The 21,551-nt window shown below is 48.0% G+C and overlaps 1 protein-coding gene across 2 annotated transcripts in view; it reads right to left on the bottom strand.

Moving 5' to 3' along the window:
• The window catches only part of LOC311134891 (calcium and integrin-binding family member 2-like), a gene marked incomplete at both ends in the record, with an annotated part of 125,760 nt that overhangs the window by 95,279 nt on the left and 8,930 nt on the right, over positions 1-21,551 (bottom strand). Inside the window, one exon of one of the 2 annotated variants that reach the window (XM_084168656.1) lies at positions 18,945-18,979. The exons of the other annotated variant lie outside the window; for it this stretch is intronic. Within the exon in view, the coding sequence (XP_084024782.1) occupies positions 18,945-18,979 (35 nt within the window). The remainder of the gene's footprint in view (positions 1-18,944; positions 18,980-21,551) is intronic. 2 annotated transcript variants of the gene reach the window in all.

The following is a 21,551-nucleotide window of genomic DNA, read 5'->3' as shown; positions in this document are numbered from 1 at the left end:
GAGACTGGAGACAGACTGGAGACAGAATGGAGAGAGAGAGACTGGAGACAGACTGGAGAGAGACTGGAGAGAGAGAATAGAGAGAGAGACTGGAGAGAGAGACTGGAGACAGACTGGAGAGAGAGTGGAGAGAGAGTGGAGAGAGACTGGAGAGAGACTGTAAGATATACTGGAGAGAGAGACTGGAGAAAGACACTGGAGAGAGAGACTGGCGAGAGACTGGATAGACAGTGGAGAGAGAGACTGGAGAGAGACTGGAGAGAAAGACTGGGGAGAGAGACTGGAAAGAGACTGGAGAGAGAGACTGGAGAGAGAGTGGGGAAAGAGTGGAGAGAGAGACTGGTGAGTGAGACTGGAGAGAGAGACTGGGGAGAGACTGTAAAGAGAGACTTGAGATAGAGACTGGGGAGAGATTGTAGAGACAGACTGGAGAGAGACCAGAGAGAGACCGGAGAGACACCGGAGAGAGAGACACTAGAGATACTGGAGAGTGACTGTAGAGAGAGACTGGAGAGAGAGACTGGTGAGAGACTTTAGAGAGACTGTAGAGAGACTGTAGAGAGAGATTGGAGAGAAAGACTGTAAGAGATACTGGAGAGAGAGAGACTGGGGAGAGACTGGAGAGAGACTGGAGAGAGAGAGACTGGAGAGAGAGAGAGACTGGAGACAGACTTGAGATAGAGAGACTGGAGACAGACTGGAGAGAGATAATGGAGAGAGAGACGAGAGAGAGATAGAGAGAGAGAAATGAGATAGAGAGACTGGAGAGAGACTGGAGAGAGAGACTGGGTAGATCCTGGAGAGAGACTTTAGAGAGACTGGAAAGAGACTGGAGAGAGACTGTAGAGAGACTGGAGAGAGAGACTGGAGAGAGACTGTAGAGAGAGACTGGAGAGAGACTGGCGAGAGACTGTAGAGAGATACTGGAGAGAGAGACTGGAGAGAGAGACTGGAGAGAGACTTTAGAGATAATGGAGAGAGTGACTGGAGAGAGAGATCGGAGAGAGAGACTGGATAGAGACTGGAGAGACAGTGGAGAGAGAGACTGTAGCGGGAAGACTGGAGAGAGACTGGAGAGAGAGACTGGAGAGAGACTGTAGAGAAAGACTGGAGAGAGAGACTGGAGAGAGACTGGAGAGAGAGTGGAGCGAGATACTGGAGAGAGACCAGAGAGAGAGACTGGAGAGAGAGACTGGAGAGAGAGTGGAGAGAGAGACTGGTGAGTGAGACTGGTGAGTGAGACTGGAGAGAGATTGGAGAGAGAGACTGGGGAGAGACTGTAAAGAGAGACTGGAGATAGACCGGAGAGAGACTGGAGACAGAGACTTGAACAGAGACTGGGGATAGATTGTAGAGAGACTGGAGACAGACTGGAGAGAGACTGGAGAGAGAGAATAGAGAGAGAGAGACTGGAAAGAGAGACTGGAGAGAGAGAGAGACTGGAGAGAGAGACTGGAGAGAGAGACTGGAGAGAGACTTTAGAGAGACTGGAGAGAGACACTGGCGAGAGACTGGATAGACAGTGGAGAGAGAGACTGGAGAGGGAGACTGGAGAGAGACTGGATAGAGAGACTGGAGAGAGACTGGGGAGAGAGACTGGAGAGAGTGACTGGAGAGAGTGACTGGAGAGAGAGACTGGAGAGAGAGACTGGAGAGAGACTGGAGAGAGACACTGGCGAGAGACTGGATAGACAGTGGAGAGAGAGACTGGAGAGGGAGACTTGAGAGAGACTGGATAGAGAGACTGGAGAGAGACTGGGGAGAGAGACTGGAGAGAGTGACTGGAGAGAGTGACTGGAGAGAGAGACTGGATAGAGACTGGAGAGACAATGGAGAGAGAGATTGTAGAGGGAGACTGGAAAGAGACTGGAGAGTTAGACTGGAGAGAGACTGTAGAGAAAGTCTGGAGAGAGACTAGAGAGTGACTGGAGAGAGAGTGGAGCGAGAGAGTGGAGAGAGATCAGAGAGAGAGAGTGGAGAGAGAGACTGGTGAGTGAGACTGGAGAGAGACTGGAGAGAGAGACTGGTGAGAGACTTAGAGAGACTGGAGATAGACGGGAGAGAGACTAGAGACAGAGACTGGAGACAGAGACTGGGGAGAGATTGTAGAGAGACTGGAGAGAGACGAGAGAGAGACCGGAGAGACACTGGAGAGAGAGACACTAGAGATACTGGAGACAGTGACTGTAGAGCGAGACTGGAGAGAGAGACTGGTGAGAGAGAGACTGGAGACAGACTGGAGAGAGAGAATAGAGAGAGAGTGACTGGAAAGAGAGACTGGAGAGAGAGACTGGAGACAGACTGGAGACAGACTGGAGAGAGAGAGACTGAAGACAGACTGGAGAGAGACTGGAGAGAGAGAATAGAGAGAGAGACTGGAGAGAGAGACTGGAGAGAGAGAGACTGGAGAAAGAGAGACTGGAGACAGACTGGAGAGAGAGTGGAGAGAGAGTGGAGAGAGACTGGAGAGAGACTGTAAGAGATACTGGAGAGAGAGACTGGAGAAAGACACTGGAGAGAGAGACTGGAGAGAGACCTTAGAGAGACTGGAGAGAGAGACTGGAGAGAAACTGGATAGACAGTGGAGAGAGAGACTGGAGAGGGAGACTGGAGAGAAAGACTGGGGAGAGAGACTGGAAAGAGACTGGAGAGAGGGATAGAGACCGGAGAGAAAGTCTGGAGAGAGAGACTAGAGAGTGACTGGAGAGAGAATGGAGCGAGAGACTGGAGAGAGACCAGAGAGAGAGACTGGAGAGAGAGACTGGAGAGAGAGTGGGGAAAGAGTGGAGAGAGAGACTGGTGAGTGAGACTGGAGAGAGAGACTTGGGAGAGACTGTAAAGAGAGACTGGAGATAGAGACTGGGGAGAGATTGTAGAGACATACTGGAGAGAGACCAGAGAGAGACCGGAGAGACACTGGAGATAGAGACACTAGAGATACTGGAGAGTGACTGTAGAGAGAGACTGGAGAGAGAGACTGGTGAGAGACTTTAGAGAGACTGTAGAGAGACTGTAGAGAGAGATTGGAGAGAAAGACTGTAAGAGATACTGGAGAGAGAGAGACTGGGGACAGACTGGAGAGAGACTGGAGAGAGAGAGACTGGAGACAGACTGGAGAGAGACTGGAGAGAGACTGGAGAGAGAGAGACTGGAGACAGACTTGAGATAGAGAGACTGGAGACAGACTGGAGAGAGATAATGGAGAGAGAGACGAGAGAGAGATAGAGAGAGAGAAATTAGATAGAGAGACTGGAGAGAGACTGGAGAGAGAGACTGGGTAGGTCCTGGAGAGAGACTTTAGAGAGACTGGAAAGAGACTGGAGAGAGACTGTAGAGAGACTGTAGAGAGAGACTGGAGAGAGACTATAGAGAGAAACTGGAGAGAGACTGGCGAGAGACTGTAGAGAGATACTGGAGAGAGAGACTGGAGAGAGACTTTAGAGATAATGGAGAGAGTGACTGGAGAGAGAGATCGGAGAGAGAGACTGGATAGAGACTGGAGAGACAGTGGAGAGAAAGACTGTAGAGGGAGACTGGAGAGAGACTGGAGAGAGAGACTGGAGAGATACTGGAGAGAAAGACTGGAGAGAGAGACTGGAGAGAGAGTGGAGCGAGAGACTGGAGAGAGACCAGAGAGAGAGACTGGAGAGAGAGACTGGAGAGAGAGTGGAGAGAGAGACTGGTGAGTGAGACTGGTGAGAGAGACTGGAGAGAGATTGGAGAGAGAGACTGGGGAGAGACTGTAAAGAGAGACTGGAGATAGACCGGAGAGAGACTGGAGACAGAGACTTGAAACAGAGACTGGGGATAGATTGTAGAGACAGACTGGAGAGGCACGAGAGAGAGACCAGAGAGACACTGGAGAGAGAGACTCTAGGGAGACTGGAGAGAGTGACTGTAGAGAGAGACTGGTGAGATAATTTAGAGAGACTGTAGAGAGACTGTAGAGAGAGATTGGAGAGAGAGACTGGAAGAGAGTAGAGAGAGACTGGACAGAGAGCCTGGGGAGAGACTGGATAGACAGTGGAGAGAGAGACTGGAGAGGGAGACTGGAAAGAGACTGGAGAGACAGACTGGAGAGAGTGACTGGATAGAGACTGGAGAGACAGTGGAGAGAGAGACTGTAGAGGGAGACTGGAAAGAGACTGGAGAGTTAGACTGGAGAGAGACTGTAGAGAAACACTGGAGAGAGACTAGAGAGTGACTGGAGAGAGAGTGGAGAGAGACTGGAGAGAGATTGGAGAGAGAGAGACTGGAGACAGACTGGAGAGAGACTGGAGAGAGAGAATAGAGAGAGAGAGACTGGAAAGAGAGACTGGAGAGAGAGACTGGAGACAGACTGGAGACAGAATGGAGAGAGAGAGACTGGAGACAGACTGGAGAGAGACTGGAGAGAGAGAATAGAGAGAGAGACTGGAGAGAGAGACTGGAGACAGACTGGAGAGAGAGTGGAGAGAGAGTGGAGAGAGACTGGAGAGAGACTGTAAGATATACTGGAGAGAGAGACTGGAGAAAGACACTGGAGAGAGAGACTGGCGAGAGACTGGATAGACAGTGGAGAGAGAGACTGGAGAGAGACTGGAGAGAAAGACTGGGGAGAGAGACTGGAAAGAGACTGGAGAGAGAGACTGGATATAGACTGGAGAGAAAGTCTGGAGAGAGAGACTAGAGAGTGACTGGAGAGAGAATGGAGCGAGAGACTGGAGAGAGACCAGAGAGAGAGACTGGAGAGAGAGACTGGAGAGAGAGTGGGGAAAGAGTGGAGAGAGAGACTGGTGAGTGAGACTGGAGAGAGAGACTGGGGAGAGACTGTAAAGAGAGACTTGAGATAGAGACTGGGGAGAGATTGTAGAGACAGACTGGAGAGAGACCAGAGAGAGACCGGAGAGACACCGGAGAGAGAGACACTAGAGATACTGGAGAGTGACTGTAGAGAGAGACTGGAGAGAGAGACTGGTGAGAGACTTTAGAGAGACTGTAGAGAGACTGTAGAGAGAGATTGGAGAGAAAGACTGTAAGAGATACTGGAGAGAGAGAGACTGGGGAGAGACTGGAGAGAGACTGGAGAGAGAGAGACTGGAGAGAGAGAGAGACTGGAGACAGACTTGAGATAGAGAGACTGGAGACAGACTGGAGAGAGATAATGGAGAGAGAGACGAGAGAGAGATAGAGAGAGAGAAATGAGATAGAGAGACTGGAGAGAGACTGGAGAGAGAGACTGGGTAGATCCTGGAGAGAGACTTTAGAGAGACTGGAAAGAGACTGGAGAGAGACTGTAGAGAGACTGGAGAGAGAGACTGGAGAGAGACTGTAGAGAGAGACTGGAGAGAGACTGGCGAGAGACTGTAGAGAGATACTGGAGAGAGAGACTGGAGAGAGAGACTGGAGAGAGACTTTAGAGATAATGGAGAGAGTGACTGGAGAGAGAGATCGGAGAGAGAGACTGGATAGAGACTGGAGAGACAGTGGAGAGAGAGACTGTAGCGGGAAGACTGGAGAGAGACTGGAGAGAGAGACTGGAGAGAGACTGTAGAGAAAGACTGGAGAGAGAGACTGGAGAGAGACTGGAGAGAGAGTGGAGCGAGATACTGGAGAGAGACCAGAGAGAGAGACTGGAGAGAGAGACTGGAGAGAGAGTGGAGAGAGAGACTGGTGAGTGAGACTGGTGAGTGAGACTGGAGAGAGATTGGAGAGAGAGACTGGGGAGAGACTGTAAAGAGAGACTGGAGATAGACCGGAGAGAGACTGGAGACAGAGACTTGAACAGAGACTGGGGATAGATTGTAGAGAGACTGGAGACAGACTGGAGAGAGACTGGAGAGAGAGAATAGAGAGAGAGAGACTGGAAAGAGAGACTGGAGAGAGAGACTGGAGACAGACTGGAGACAGACTGGAGAGAGAGAGACTGGAGACAGACTGGAGAGAGATTGGAGAGAGAGAATAGAGAGAGAGACTGGAGAGAGAGAGACTGGAGAAAGAGAGACTGGAGACAGACTGGAGAGAGAGTGGAGAGAGAGTGGAGAGAGACTGGAGAGAGACCAGAGAGAGACCGGAGAGACACTGGAGAGAGAGACACTAGAGATACTGGAGAGTGACTGTAGAGAGAGACTGGAGAGAGAGACTGGTGAGAGACTTTAGAGAGACTGTAGAGAGACTGTAGAGAGAGATTGGAGAGAAAGACTGTAAGAGATACTGGAGAGAGAGAGAGACTGGGGACAGACTGGAGAGAGACTGGAGAGAGAGAGACTGGAGACAGACTTGAGATAGAGAGACTGGAGACAGACTGGAGAGAGAGAGACTGGAGACAGACTGGAGAGAGAGACTGGGTAGATCCTGGAGAGAGACTTTAGAGAGACTGGAAAGAGACTGGAGAGAGACTGTAGAGAGAAACTGGAGAGAGACTTTAGAGAAAGACTGGAGAGAGAGACTGGAGAGAGACTGGAGAGAGAGTGGAGCGAGAGACTGGAGAGAGACCAGAGAGAGAGACTGGAGAGAGAGTGGAGAGAGAGACTGGTGAGTGAGACTGGTGAGTGAGACTGGAGAGAGATTGGAGAGAGAGACTGGGGAGAGACTGTAAAGAGAGACTGGAGATAGACCGGAGAGAGACTGGAGACAGAGACTTGAAACAGAGACTGGGGATAGATTGTAGAGACAGACTGGAGAGGCACGAGAGAGAGACCAGAGAGACACTGGAGAGAGAGACTCTAGGGAGACTGGAGAGAGTGACTGTAGAGAGAGACTGGTGAGAGAATTTAGAGAGACTGTAGAGAGACTGTAGAGAGAGATTGGAGAGAGAGACTGTAAGAGATACTGGAGAGAGAGAGAGACTGGGGACAGACTGGAGAGAGACTGGAGACAGACTTGAGATAGAGAGACTGGAGACAGACTGGAGAGAGAGAGACTGGAGACAGACTGGAGAGAGAGACTGGGTAGATCCTGGAGAGAGACTTTAGAGAGACTGGAAAGAGACTGGAGAGAGACTGTAGAGAGACTGTAGAGAGAGACTGGAGAGAGACTGTAGAGAGACTGGCGAGAGACTGTAGAGAGATACTGGAGAGAGAGACTGGAGAGAGAGACTGGAGAGAGACTTTAGAGATAATGGAGAGAGTGACTGGAGAGAGAGATCGGAGAGAGAGACTGGATAGAGACTGGAGAGACAGTGGAGAGAGAGACTGTAGATGGAGACTGGAGAGAGACTGGAGAGAGAGACTGGAGAGAGACTGTAGAGAAAGACTGGAGAGAGAGACTGGAGAGAGACTGGAGAGAGAGTGGAGCGAGAGACTGGAGAGAGACCAGAGAGAGAGAGTGGAGAGAGAGACTGGTGAGTGAGACTGGTGAGTGAGACTGGAGAGAGATTGGAGAGAGAGACTGGGGAGAGACTGTAAAGAGAGACTGGAGATAGACCGGAGAGAGACTGGAGACAGAGACTTGAAACAGAGACTGGGGATAGATTGTAGAGACAGACTGGAGAGGCACGAGAGAGAGACCAGAGAGACACTGGAGAGAGAGACTCTAGGGAGACTGGAGAGAGACTGTAGAGAGAGACTGGTGAGAGAATTTAGAGAGACTGTAGAGAGACTGTAGAGAGAGATTGGAGAGAGAGACTGTAAGAGATACTGGAGAGAGAGAGAGACTGGGGACAGACTGGAGAGAGACTGGAGACAGACTTGAGATAGAGAGACTGGAGACAGACTGGAGAGAGAGAGACTGGAGACAGACTGGAGAGAGAGACTGGGTAGATCCTGGAGAGAGACTTTAGACAGACTGGAGAGAGAGAGATTGGAGAGAGAGACTGGAGAGAGAGACTGGTAGAGAGTGGAGAGAGACTGGAGAGAGACTGTAATAGATACTGGAGAGAGAGACTGGAGAGAGAAACTGGAGAGAGAGACTGGAGAGAGACTTTAGAGAGACTGGAGAGAGAGACTGGCGAGAGACTGGATAGACAGTGGAGAGAGAGACTGGAGAGGGAGACTGGAGAGAGACTGGATAGAGAGACTGGAGAGAGACTGGAGAGAAAGACTGGGGAGAGAGACTGGAGAGAGTGACTGAAGAGAGTGACTGGAGAGAGAGACTGGATAGAGACTGTAGAGAGAGACTGGAGAGAGACTGTAGAGGGAGACTGGAAAGAGACTAGAGAGTGACTGGAGAGAGAGTGGAGCGAGAGACTGGAGAGAGATCAGAGAGAGAGAGTGGAGAGAGAGACTGGTGAGTGAGACTGGAGAGAGACTGGAGAGAGAGACTGGTGAGAGACTGTAAAGAGAGACTGGAGATAGACGGGAGAGAGAGTGGAGAGAGAGTGGAGAGAGACTGGAGAGAGACCAGAGAGAGACCGGAGAGACACTGGAGAGAGAGACACTAGAGATACTGGAGAGTGACTGTAGAGAGAGACTGGAGAGAGAGACTGGTGAGAGACTTTAGAGAGACTGTAGAGAGACTGTAGAGAGAGATTGGAGAGAAAGACTGTAAGAGATACTGGAGAGAGAGAGAGACTGGGGACAGACTGGAGAGAGACTGGAGAGAGAGAGACTGGAGACAGACTTGAGATAGAGAGACTGGAGACAGACTGGAGAGAGAGAGACTGGAGACAGACTGGAGAGAGAGACTGGGTAGATCCTGGAGAGAGACTTTAGAGAGACTGGAAAGAGACTGGAGAGAGACTGTAGAGAGAAACTGGAGAGAGACTTTAGAGAAAGACTGGAGAGAGAGACTGGAGAGAGACTGGAGAGAGAGTGGAGCGAGAGACTGGAGAGAGACCAGAGAGAGAGACTGGAGAGAGAGTGGAGAGAGAGACTGGTGAGTGAGACTGGTGAGTGAGACTGGAGAGAGATTGGAGAGAGAGACTGGGGAGAGACTGTAAAGAGAGACTGGAGATAGACCGGAGAGAGACTGGAGACAGAGACTTGAAACAGAGACTGGGGATAGATTGTAGAGACAGACTGGAGAGGCACGAGAGAGAGACCAGAGAGACACTGGAGAGAGAGACTCTAGGGAGACTGGAGAGAGTGACTGTAGAGAGAGACTGGTGAGAGAATTTAGAGAGACTGTAGAGAGACTGTAGAGAGAGATTGGAGAGAGAGACTGTAAGAGATACTGGAGAGAGAGAGAGACTGGGGACAGACTGGAGAGAGACTGGAGACAGACTTGAGATAGAGAGACTGGAGACAGACTGGAGAGAGAGAGACTGGAGACAGACTGGAGAGAGAGACTGGGTAGATCCTGGAGAGAGACTTTAGAGAGACTGGAAAGAGACTGGAGAGAGACTGTAGAGAGACTGTAGAGAGAGACTGGAGAGAGACTGTAGAGAGACTGGCGAGAGACTGTAGAGAGATACTGGAGAGAGAGACTGGAGAGAGAGACTGGAGAGAGACTTTAGAGATAATGGAGAGAGTGACTGGAGAGAGAGATCGGAGAGAGAGACTGGATAGAGACTGGAGAGACAGTGGAGAGAGAGACTGTAGATGGAGACTGGAGAGAGACTGGAGAGAGAGACTGGAGAGAGACTGTAGAGAAAGACTGGAGAGAGAGACTGGAGAGAGACTGGAGAGAGAGTGGAGCGAGAGACTGGAGAGAGACCAGAGAGAGAGAGTGGAGAGAGAGACTGGTGAGTGAGACTGGTGAGTGAGACTGGAGAGAGATTGGAGAGAGAGACTGGGGAGAGACTGTAAAGAGAGACTGGAGATAGACCGGAGAGAGACTGGAGACAGAGACTTGAAACAGAGACTGGGGATAGATTGTAGAGACAGACTGGAGAGGCACGAGAGAGAGACCAGAGAGACACTGGAGAGAGAGACTCTAGGGAGACTGGAGAGAGACTGTAGAGAGAGACTGGTGAGAGAATTTAGAGAGACTGTAGAGAGACTGTAGAGAGAGATTGGAGAGAGAGACTGTAAGAGATACTGGAGAGAGAGAGAGACTGGGGACAGACTGGAGAGAGACTGGAGACAGACTTGAGATAGAGAGACTGGAGACAGACTGGAGAGAGAGAGACTGGAGACAGACTGGAGAGAGAGACTGGGTAGATCCTGGAGAGAGACTTTAGACAGACTGGAGAGAGAGAGATTGGAGAGAGAGACTGGAGAGAGAGACTGGTAGAGAGTGGAGAGAGACTGGAGAGAGACTGTAATAGATACTGGAGAGAGAGACTGGAGAGAGAAACTGGAGAGAGAGACTGGAGAGAGACTTTAGAGAGACTGGAGAGAGAGACTGGCGAGAGACTGGATAGACAGTGGAGAGAGAGACTGGAGAGGGAGACTGGAGAGAGACTGGATAGAGAGACTGGAGAGAGACTGGAGAGAAAGACTGGGGAGAGAGACTGGAGAGAGTGACTGAAGAGAGTGACTGGAGAGAGAGACTGGATAGAGACTGGAGAGACAGTGGAGAGAGACTGTAGAGGGAGACTGGAAAGAGACGGGAATAGTTAGACTGGAGAGAGACTGTAGAGAAAGACTGGAGAGAGACTAGAGAGTGACTGGAGAGAGAGTGGAGCGAGAGACTGGAGAGAGATCAGAGAGAGAGAGTGGAGAGAGAGACTGGTGAGTGAGACTGGAGAGAGACTGGAGAGAGAGACTGGTGAGAGACTGTAAAGAGAGACTGGAGATAGACGGGAGAGAGAGACACTAGAGATACTGGAGACAGTGACTGTAGAGCGAGACTGGAGAGAGATCAGAGAGAGAGAGTGGAGACAGAAACTGGGGAGAGATTGTAGAGACAGACTGGAGAGAGACGAGAGAGAGACCGGAGAGACACTGGAGAGAGAGACACTAGAGATACTGGAGACAGTGACTGTAGAGCGAGACTGGAGAGAGAGACTGGTGAGAGACTTTAGAGAGACTGTATTGAGACTGTAGAGAGAGATTGGAGAGAGAGACTGGAAGAGAGTGGAGAGAGACTGGAGAGAGAGAATAGAGAGAGAGACTGGAAGAGAGTGGAGAGAGACTGGAGAGAGAGAATAGAGAGAGAGACTGGAGAGAGAGACTGGAGAGAGAGAGACTGGAGACAGACTGGAGACAGACTGGAGAGAGAGAATAGAGAGAGAGACTGGAGAGAGAGACTGGAGAGAGAGAGACTGGAGAGAGAGACTAGAGGGAGAGACTAGAGAGAGAGACTGGAGAGAGAATGGAGAGAGAGACTGGAGAGAGAATGGAGAGAGAGACTGGAGAGAGAATGGAGAGAGAGACTGGAGAGAGAGACTGGAGAGAGAGACTAGAGAGAGAGACTGGAGAGAGAGACTGGAGAGAGAGACTGGAGAGAGCATGGAGAGAAACTGGGTCGCACTACGCTGTGCAAGTTGAGACTGGAGAGAGACTGTTGTTGGGATGCTTGTGCTTCTTTGCAGAGAGTGACTACTGGAATCTTGTGCTGCTTCCTGAGTGACACGGTATTGTAACAGTTGTGGCCAAAACTAGGCCAGCTCTACTCTGTGCAAAGAGTGACTCACTGACACGGTCCCTTGTTTCAGTCCCTTGTGGCCAAACACAGGACAATACTGTACAGAAAGAATACTCTCACTCAGAGAGAGAGAGAGACTATGGGATGCTTGCTCAGTGATGCAGTCCCTTGTAACAGAAGCGATGTCATGTTGGCTCTCCAGCCAATTATACGCTCAGCTGCCCATGCTGTTGGAGCTTTAAACTCTGTCTGCCAAGGGTGTAATCTCGCTGTTCCCCTGGTAATCTCTCTGTTCCCCTGGTAATCTCTCTGTCCCCTGGTAATCTCGCTGTTCCCCTGGTAATCTCTCTGTCCCCCTGGTAATCTCTCTGTCCCCCTGGTAATCTCTCTGTCCCCCTGGTAATCTCTCTGTTCCCCTGGTAATCTCTCTGTCCCCCTGGTAATCTCTCTGTTCCCCTGGTAATCTCTCTGTTCCCCTGGTAATGTACTCCTGAGTGGCGCAGTGGTCTAAGGCACTGCATCGCAGTGCTAACTGTGCCACTAGAGATCCTGGTTCGAATCCAGGCTCTGTCGCTGCCGGCCGCGACCGGGAGACTCATGGGCGGCGCACAATTGGCCCAGCATCGTCCAGGGTAGGGGAGGGAATGGCCGGCAGGGATGTAGCTCAGTTGATAGAGCATGGCGTTTGCAACGCCAGGGTTGTGGGTTCGATTCCCACGGGGGGGCAGTATAAAACAAATATGTATTCACTAACTGTAAGTCGCTCTGGATAAGAGCGTCTGCTAAATGACTAAAATGTAAATGTAAATGTAAATGTAATCTCTCTGTCCCCCTGGTAATCTCTCTGTTCCCCTGGTAATCTCCCTGTCCCCCTGGTAATCTCTCTGTTCCCCTGGTAATCTCTCTGTTCCCCTGTTAATCTCTCTGTTCCCCTGGTAATCTCTCTGTCCCCCTGGTAATCTCTCTGTCCCCCTGGTAATCTCTCTGTCCCCCTGGTAATCTCTCTGTCCCCCTGGTAATCTCTCTGTTCCCCTGGTAATCTCTCTGTTCCCCTGTTAATCTCTCTGTTCCCCTGGTAATCTCTCTGTTCCCCTGGTAATCTCTCTGTTCCCCTGGTAATCTCTCTGTTCCCCTGGTAATCTCTCTGTCCCCCTGGTAATCTCTCTGTTCCCCTGGTAATCTCTCTGTTCCCCTGGTAATCTCTCTGTTCCCCTGGTAATCTCTATGTTCCCCTGGTAATCTCTCTGTCCCCTGGTAATCTCTCTGTTCCCCTGGTAATCTCTATGTTCCCCTGGTAATCTCTCTGTTCCCCTGTTAATCTCACTGTTCCCCTGGTAATCTCTCTGTCCCCCTGGTAATCTCTCTGTCCCCCTGGTAATCTCTCTGTTCCCCTGTCAATCTCCCTTTCCCCTGTTAATCTCTCTGTCCCCTGGTAATCTGTCTGTCCCCCTGTTAATCTCTCTGTCCCCCTGTTAATCTATCTGTCCCCCTGTTAATCTCTCTGTCCCCCTGTTAATCTCTCTGTCTTCCTGGTAATCTCTCTGTCCCCTTGATAATCTCTCTGTCCCCCTGGTAATCTCCCGGTCCCCCTGGTAATCTCTCTGTCCCCCTGGTAATCTCTCAATCTCTTTGTCTCCCTCTTTCTCTCTCTCTCTCTCTCTCTCTCTCTCTCTCTCTCTCTCTCTCTCTCTCTCCTCTCCCTTCCCCTCTCTCTCTCAATTCAATTCAATTTCAATTTAAGGGGCTTTATTGTCATGGGAAACATATGTTAACATTGCCAAAGCAAGTGAAATAGATAATAAACAAAAGTGAAATAAACAATAAAAAACATACAAAAGTTCCAAAAGAATAAAGACATTTAAAATGTAATATTATTTCTATATACAGTGTTATAACGATGTGCAAATAGTGAAAGTACAAAAGGGAAAATAAATAAACATAAATATGGGTTGTATTTACAATGGTGTTTGTTCTTCACTGGTTGCCCTTTTCTTGTGGCAACAGGTCACAAATCTTGCTGCTGTGGTATTTCACCCAATAGATATGAGAGTTTATCAAAATTGGATTTGTTTTCAAATTCTCTCTCTCTCTCTCTCTCTCTCTCGCTCTCTCTCTCTCTCTCTCTCTCGCTCTCTCTCTCTCTCTCTCTCTCTCTCTCTCTGTCTCTCTCTCTGTCTCTCTCTCTCTCTCTCTCTCCAATGAAAAATGAACAGTGAACATTACACTGAGCATTACACACATTATGGCGGTATGAAGATGGCGGTGCAGAATGCCTCATGAGAAATCGCAATATTCATTTTTTCTAAAAGTATGTCACGCCCTAACATAGAGATCTCTAGTTGGTTTGGTCAGGGTGTGAATATCTAGTATGTGAATATCTATGTAGTTCTATGTTGGCCGGGTGTGGTTCCTAATCAGAGGCAGCTGTCGATCGTTGTCTCTGATTGGGGATCATTCTTAGGCAGCCATGTTGCCTACCTGTTGTGGGATCTTGTTTCTGTGTGTTTGGCTTGTTTATGTGTAGCCCATTAGAACTTCACGTTACGTTGCTTTTGTTGTTTTGTTCTGTGTTTCTATAATAAACGACTATGTACGCATATCACGCTGCACCTTGGTCCAATCCTTTACACGACGAACGTGACAAAGTAGCACTACACTGATCCATTTACTCATTGGCAATAACATTCAAGCTGGATAATAACCCCCTTGTTACTGGAGGGGATCGCAGTTCCGGAGCGACCCACTAGGTGTCATCCTTCGACAACCTTAGGCACCTCCTCACTCACAGTCTGGACTAATCATCTTCCTGTTGGTGTCACCTGGGTCTCCCTGTTCACCTGTGTCTCCCTGTTCACCTGTGTCTACCTGTTCACCTGTGTCTACGTGTTCACCTGTGTCTCCCTGTTCACCTGTGTCTACCTGTTCACCTGTGTCTCCCTGTTCACCTGTGTCTCCCTGTTCACCTGTGTCTCCCTGTTCACCTGTGTCTACCTGTTCACCTGTGTCTACCTGTTCACCTGTGTATTTATGCCCTCACTTCCCTGTGTTCCCTTGCTCAGTTTTCTCTGCTAGTTTCTCTATGTCCAGCAGTACTACTCAGTGTCTGATCGGAGACCTATGTACAGGTACTTGAGAAGTGTTCTCCCTGTTTCTGTCACACCCTGGCTCTGGGACTCTATATGTTGAGCCAGGGTGTGTTCATTCTATGTGTTCTGTTTTCTATGTTGGGTGTTTCTAGTTCGTCATTTTCTATGTTTGACCGAGTGACTCCCAATCAGAGGCAACGAGTGTCAGCTGTGTGCTGGTTGTCTCTGATTGGGAGCCATATTTAACTGGCTGTGTTTCACTTTGTGTTTGTGGGTTTTTGTTCCTTGTCGGTCTTTGTCACCGTGGACTTCACGAGTCGTTTATTGTTTTTGTTTAGTGTGCTTATTATCACTGACGGTAATAAAGTCAATCATGTTCGCTCAACACGCTGCGTATTGGTCTACTTCTCTTCAAGACGAACGTGACAGTTTCGTTATTTGTTTCTGTCTTAGGTAGTATTTCGTATTTTGGCTGTCAGACGTTTTTTTGGAGACTTATTTGCTCCGCCTTTCTTTTATCGTGATAAGTCCGTTATTTTGTATTTTGGCTTCGGGACCACCAGTAAAGATCCTTGTTTCACCATCTCTGCCTACTGTCTACTGTCTATCCTGCACCGCACCTGGGTCACACAAGTATCAAAAGGGAAAATAAATAAATATATATAAATATGGGTTGTATTTACAATGGTGTTTGTTCTTCACTGGTTGCCACTTTTCTTGTGGCAACAGGTCACAAATATCTCTCGCTCTGTCTCTCTCTCCATCTCTGTCTCTGTCTGTCGCTTTCTCTCAATTCAATTCAATTTAAATTCAAAGGGATTTATTGGCATGGGAAATGAAGGTTACATATGTAACCACGGTTATGTGAGCTTTATGGATCACTCCAATATATTGGTATCACTCCGCTGCGGAGGGATACATCCGAGGTGAGGATTTACAGATTTACTCCTGTGTACACCTGTGTCACGGCTGGGGTACGCCCCTATATACAGTTGAAGTCGGAAGTTTACATACACCTTAGCCAAATACATTTAAACTCAGTTTTTCACAATTCTTGACATGTAATCCTAGTTAAAATTCCCTGTCTTTTGTCAGTTAGGATCACCACTTTATTTTAAGATTGTGAAATGTCAGAATAATAGTAGAGTGAATGATTTATTTCATATTTTATTTATTTCATCACATTCCCAGTGGGTCAGAAGTTTACATACACTCAATTAGTATTTGGTAGCATTGCCTTTAAATTGTTTTAACTTGGGTCAAATGTTTCGGGGAGCCTTCCACAAGCTTCCCACAATAAATTGGGTGAATTTTGGCCCATTCCTCCTGACAGAGCTGGTGTAACTGAGTCAGGTTTATAGGCCTCCTTGCTCGCAAACGCTTTTTCAGTTTTGCCCACAAATGTTCTATAGGATTGAGGTCAGGGCTTTGTGATGGCCACTCCAATACCTTGACTTTGTTGTCCTTAAGCCATTTTGCCACAACTTTGGAAGTATGCTTGGGGTCACTGTCCATTTGGAAGACCCATTTGCGACCAAGCTTTAACTTCCTGACTGATGTCTTGAGATGTTGCTTCAATATATCCACATAATGTTCCTTCCTCATGATGCCATCTATTTTGTGAAGTGCACCAGTCCCTCCTGCAGCAAAGCACCCCCTCCTGCAGCAAAGCACCCCCCTGTTTTGTGCCCTGGAGTGTGTTTGACGCAGTTCTGCGTAAACCTGTATTTTGCGGATTAAAATTATTCTGTGATTTACCCTCCTGCGCCTGACTCCTTCATCACCACCACATCACACCGTGCTTCACGGTTGGGATGGTGTTCTTCGGCTTGCAAATCCCCCTTTTTCCTCCAAACATAACGATGGTCATTATGGCCAAACAGTTCTATTTTTGTTTCATCAGACCAGAGGATATTTCTCCAAAATGTACGATCTTTGTCCCCATGTGCAGTTACAAACCGTAGTCTGGCTGTTTTATGGCGGTTTTGGAGCAGTGGCTTCTTCCTTGCTGAGTGGCTTTTCAGGTTATGTTGATATAGGACTCGTTTTACTGTTGATATAGATACTTTTGTACTTGTTTCCTCCAGCATCTTCACAAGGTCCTTTGCTGTTGTTCTGGGATTGATTTGCACTTTTCGCACCAAGGTACGTTCATCTCTCGGAGACAGAACGCGTCTCCTTCCTGAGCGGTATGACGGCTGCGTGGTCCCATGGTGTTTATACTTGCGTACTATTGTTTGTACAGATGAACGTGGTACCTTCAGGTATTTGGAAATTGCTCCCAAGGATGAACCAGACTTGTGGAGGTCTACCATTTTTTTTCTGAGGTCTTGGCTGATTTCTTTTGATTTTCCCATGATGTCAAGCAAAGAGGCAATGAGTTTGAAGGTAGGCCTTGAAATACATCCACAGGTACACCTCCAATTGACTCAAGCCATGACATCATTTTCTAGAATTTTCCAAGCTGTTTAAAGGCACAGTCAACTTAGTGTATGTAAACTTCTGACCCACTGGAATTGTGATACAGTGAATTATAAGTTAAATAATTTGTCTGTAAACAATTGTTGGAAAAATTACTTGTGTCATGCACAAAGTACAGTGGGGAAAAAAAGTATTTAGTCAGCCACCAATTGTGCAAGTTCACCCACTTAAAAAGTTGAGAGAGGCCTGTAATTTTCATCATAGGTACACGTCAACTATGACAGACAAATTGAGGAAAAAAAATCCAGAAAATCACATTGTAGGATTTTTAATGAATTTTTTGCAAATTATGGTGGAAAATAAGTATTTGGTCACCTACAAACAAGCAAGATTTCTGGCTCTCACAGACCTGTAACTTATTCTTTAAGAGGCTCCTCTGTCCTCCACTCGTTACCTGTATTAATGGCACCTGTTTGAACTTGTTATCAGTATAAAAGACACCTGTCCACAACCTCAAACAGTCACACTCCAAACTCCACTATGGCCAAGACCAAAGAGCTGTCAAAGGACACCAGAAACAAAATTGTAGACCTGCACCAGGCTGGGAAGACTGAATCTGCAATAGGTAAGCAGCTTGGTTTGAAGAAATCAACTGTGGGAGCAATTATTAGGAAATGGAAGACATACAAGACCACTGATAATCTCCCTCGACCTGGGGCTCCAAGCAAGATCTCACCCCGTGGGGTCAAAATTATCACAAGAACGGTGAGCAAAAATCCCAGAACCACACGGGGGGACCTAGTGAATGACCTGCAGAGAGCTGGGACCAAAGTAACAAAGCCTACCATCAGTAACACACTACGCCGCCAGGGACTCAAATCCTGCAGTGCGAGACGTGTCCACCTGCTTAAGCCAGTACATGTCCAGTCCCGTCTGAAGTTTGCTAGAGTGCATTTGGATGATCCAGAAGAGGATTGGGAGAATGTCATATGATCAGATGAAACCAAAATATAACTTTTTGGTAAAAACTCAACTTGTCGTGTTTGGAGGACAAAGAATGCTGAGTTGCATCCAAAGAACACCATACCTACTGTGAAGCATGGGGGTGGAAACATCATGCTTTGGGGCTGTTTTTCTGCAAAGGGACCAGGACGACTGATCCGTGTAAAGGAAAGAATGAATGGGGCCATGTATCGTGAGATTTTGAGTGAAAACCTCCTTCCATCAGCAAGGGCATTGAAGATGAAACGTGGCTGGGTCTTTCAGCATGACAATGATCCCAAACACACCGCCCGGGCAACGAAGGAGTGGCTTCGTAAGAAGCATTTCAAGGTCCTGGAGTGGCCTAGCCAGTCTCCAGATCTCAACCCCATAGAAAATCTTTGGAGGGAGTTGAAAGTCTGTGTTGCCCAGCGACAGCCCCAAAACATCACTGCTCTAGGGGAGATCTGCATGGAGGAATGGGCCAAAATACCAGCAACAGTGTGTGAAAACCTTGTGAAGACTTACAGAAAACGTTTGACCTGTGTCATTGCCAACAAAGGGTATATAACAAAGTATTGAGAAACTTTTGTTATTAACCAAATACTTATTTTCCACCATCATTTGCAAATAAATTCATTAAAAATCCTACAATGTGATTTTCTGGAAAAAAAATTCTAATTTTGTCTGTCATAGTTGACGTGTACCTATGATGAAAATTACAGGCCTCTCTCATCTTTTTAAGTGGGAGAACTTGCACAATTGGTGGCTGACTAAATACTTTTTTTCCCCACTGTAGATGTCCTAACCAACTTGACAAAACTATAGTTTGTTAACAAGAAATGTGTGGAGTGGTTGAAAAACAAGTTTTAATGACACCAACCTAAGTGTATGTAAACTTCCGACTTCAACTGTATCTAGCTAAATAATACCTTCTCTGAACAAGTCTGTCTGATAGGAACGGAACAGAAGGAAAGAGAGATATATGATCTGTGGGCAGGTGGTTAATGTGAGGCTGGACTGGAGTAGCTCCTATAGAGAGAGCAGAATGCCAGAGGCGCCACTTACCGGAGGATCTCTTTCCGTGTGAAGAAGGTGCAGTCCTATGAGGAAAAGAAGAAAGCATTATAGTGTTTTTCATTGGTTTACATTGAGGTCAAATATTGTTAAGAGCAGCACGCTATCGTAGCCCATACTTAGCACTTATGTGAGAATGAAATAGACTACAGAATTTTTTTATTTATTTGACCTAAATCAACCCTAAGGTCTTGGGAGTATTTGTATTTATTTGACCTAAATCAACCCTAAGGTCTTGGGAGTATTTGTATTTATTTGACCTAAATCAACCCTAAGGTCTTGGCAGTATTAGTATTTATTTGACCTAAATCAACCCTAAGGTCTTGGCAGTATTAGTATTTATTTGACCTAAATCAACCCTAAGGTCTTGGCAGTATTAGTATTTATTTGACCTAAATCAACCCTAAGGCCTTGGGATTAGCGCTCCTGAGACAGCCTAATGGACACCCTTCTGTGTAACCTAAATCACCCCATGCTGTGACACCACTCATGTTTCTCTGGAGTGATGTCACTATAGACCTATAGGTTGTCACCTGTCTCTCGCCAAACAGAACGGTGAGTTGAGCCAGCCAGGGGAAGGAACATGATCAGCTGGTGCTGTGATCATGTCACATGATAGATCCAGATACACCCTACCATCACCTACTAGTCTAGACACAATGTACCATCACCTACTAGTCTAGACACACTGTACCATCACCTACTAGTCCAGACACACTGTACCGTCACAGGACAGAGCGATAGGAAGGGAACAGGTCTAGAGAGATAGGAAGGGAACAGGACAGAGTGATGGGAAGGGAACAGGTCTAGAGAGATGGGAAGGGAACAGGTCTAGAGAGATAGGAAGGGAACAGGACAGAGTGATGGGAAGGGAACAGGTCTAGAGAGATGGGAAGGGAACAGGACAGAGTGATGGGAAGGGAACAGGTCTAGAGAGATGGGAAGGGAACAGGACAGAGTGATGGGAAGGGAACAGGACAGAGTTATGGGAAGGGAACAGGTCTAGAGAGATGGGAAGGGAACAGGACAGAGTGATGGGAAGGGAACAGGACAGAGTGATGGGAAGGGAACAGGACAGAGTTATGGGAAGGGAACAGGTCTAGAGAGATGGGAAGGGAACAGGTCTAGAGAGATGGGAAGGGAACAGGACAGAGTGATGGGAAGGGAACAGGACAGAGTTATGGGAAGGGAACAGGTCTAGAGAGATGGGAAGGGAACAGGACAGAGTGATGGGAAGGGAACAGGACAGAGTTATGGGAAGGGTACAGGTCTAGAGAGATAGGAAGGGAACAGGACAGAGTGATGGGAAGGGAACAGGACAGAGTGATAGGAAGGGAACAAGATAGAGTGATAGGAAGGGAACAGGTCTAGAGAGATGGGAAGGGAACGGGACAGAGTGATGGGAAGGGAACAGGTCTAGAGAGATAGGAAGGGAACAGGTCTAGAGAGATAGGAAGGGAACAGGACAGAGTGATGGGAAGGGAACAGGACAGAGTTATGGGAAGGGAACAGGTCTAGAGAGATAGGAAGGGAACAGGACAGAGTGATGGGAAGGGAACAGGACAGAGTGATGGGAAGGGAACAGGTCTAGAGAGATGGGAAGGGAACAGGACAGAGTGATGGGAAGGGAACAGGACAGAGTTATGGGAAGGGAACAGGTCTAGAGAGATGGGAAGGGAACAGGACAGAGTGATGGGAAGGGAACAGGACAGAGTGATGGGAAGGGAACAGGACAGAGTTATGGGAAGGGAACAGGTCTAGAGAGATGGGAAGGGAACAGGTCTAGAGAGATGGGAAGGGAACAGGACAGAGTGATGGGAAGGGAACAGGACAGAGTTATGGGAAGGGAACAGGTCTAGAGAGATGGGAAGGGAACAGGACAGAGTGATGGGAAGGGAACAGGTCTAGAGAGATAGGAAGGGAACAGGACAGAGTGATGGGAAGGGAACAGGACAGAGTGATAGGAAGGGAACAAGATAGAGTGATGGGAAGGGAACAGGTCTAGAGAGATGGGAAGGGAACGGGACAGAGTGATGGGAAGGGAACAGGTCTAGAGAGATAGGAAGGGAACAGGTCTAGAGAGATAGGAAGGGAACAGGACAGAGTGATGGGAAGGGAACAGGACAGAGTGATGGGAAGGGAACAGGACAGAGTGATGGGAAGGGAACAGGACAGAGTGATGGGAAGGGAACAGGACAGAGTGATGGGAAGGGAACAGGACAGAGTGATGGGAAGGGAACAGGACAGAGTGATGGGAACATGGACATCAGAACTGGTGAAATGCTAAAAGGTAACAGTTAAGAACAGCAGAGGAGAGAAGCTTCCAGAGAAGTAACCAGAGTCGGTCCTGGTTAGTGTAACCTAAGGTATCTGAGGTTAGGATTAGGGTTAGTGTTGAGGTATGCATGAGGTATCTTCTGAGGAGGGTAAGGTTTCCAGCCATGCTGCTATCAGACTCCTCTGGCATCCATTATTAAACAGGCCAGTATCACCAGTTAAACCTGTGCAGAATAAGACTGGTTAGGGTTCATGAACAACACTGGTACCCCAGCAAACCAAAATTGGTTCTGTGAAAGTTCCCAGAACATTTAAGTTACA

The sequence above is a fragment of the Coregonus lavaretus genome (genome assembly GCF_964263955.1).
Source record: "Coregonus lavaretus genome assembly, chromosome: 9".
In the NCBI taxonomy this organism is placed as follows: domain Eukaryota; kingdom Metazoa; phylum Chordata; class Actinopteri; order Salmoniformes; family Salmonidae; genus Coregonus; species Coregonus lavaretus.
The sequence above is the reverse complement of the archived record's forward strand: the minus strand, read 5'-3'. Positions and strand labels throughout refer to the sequence as shown.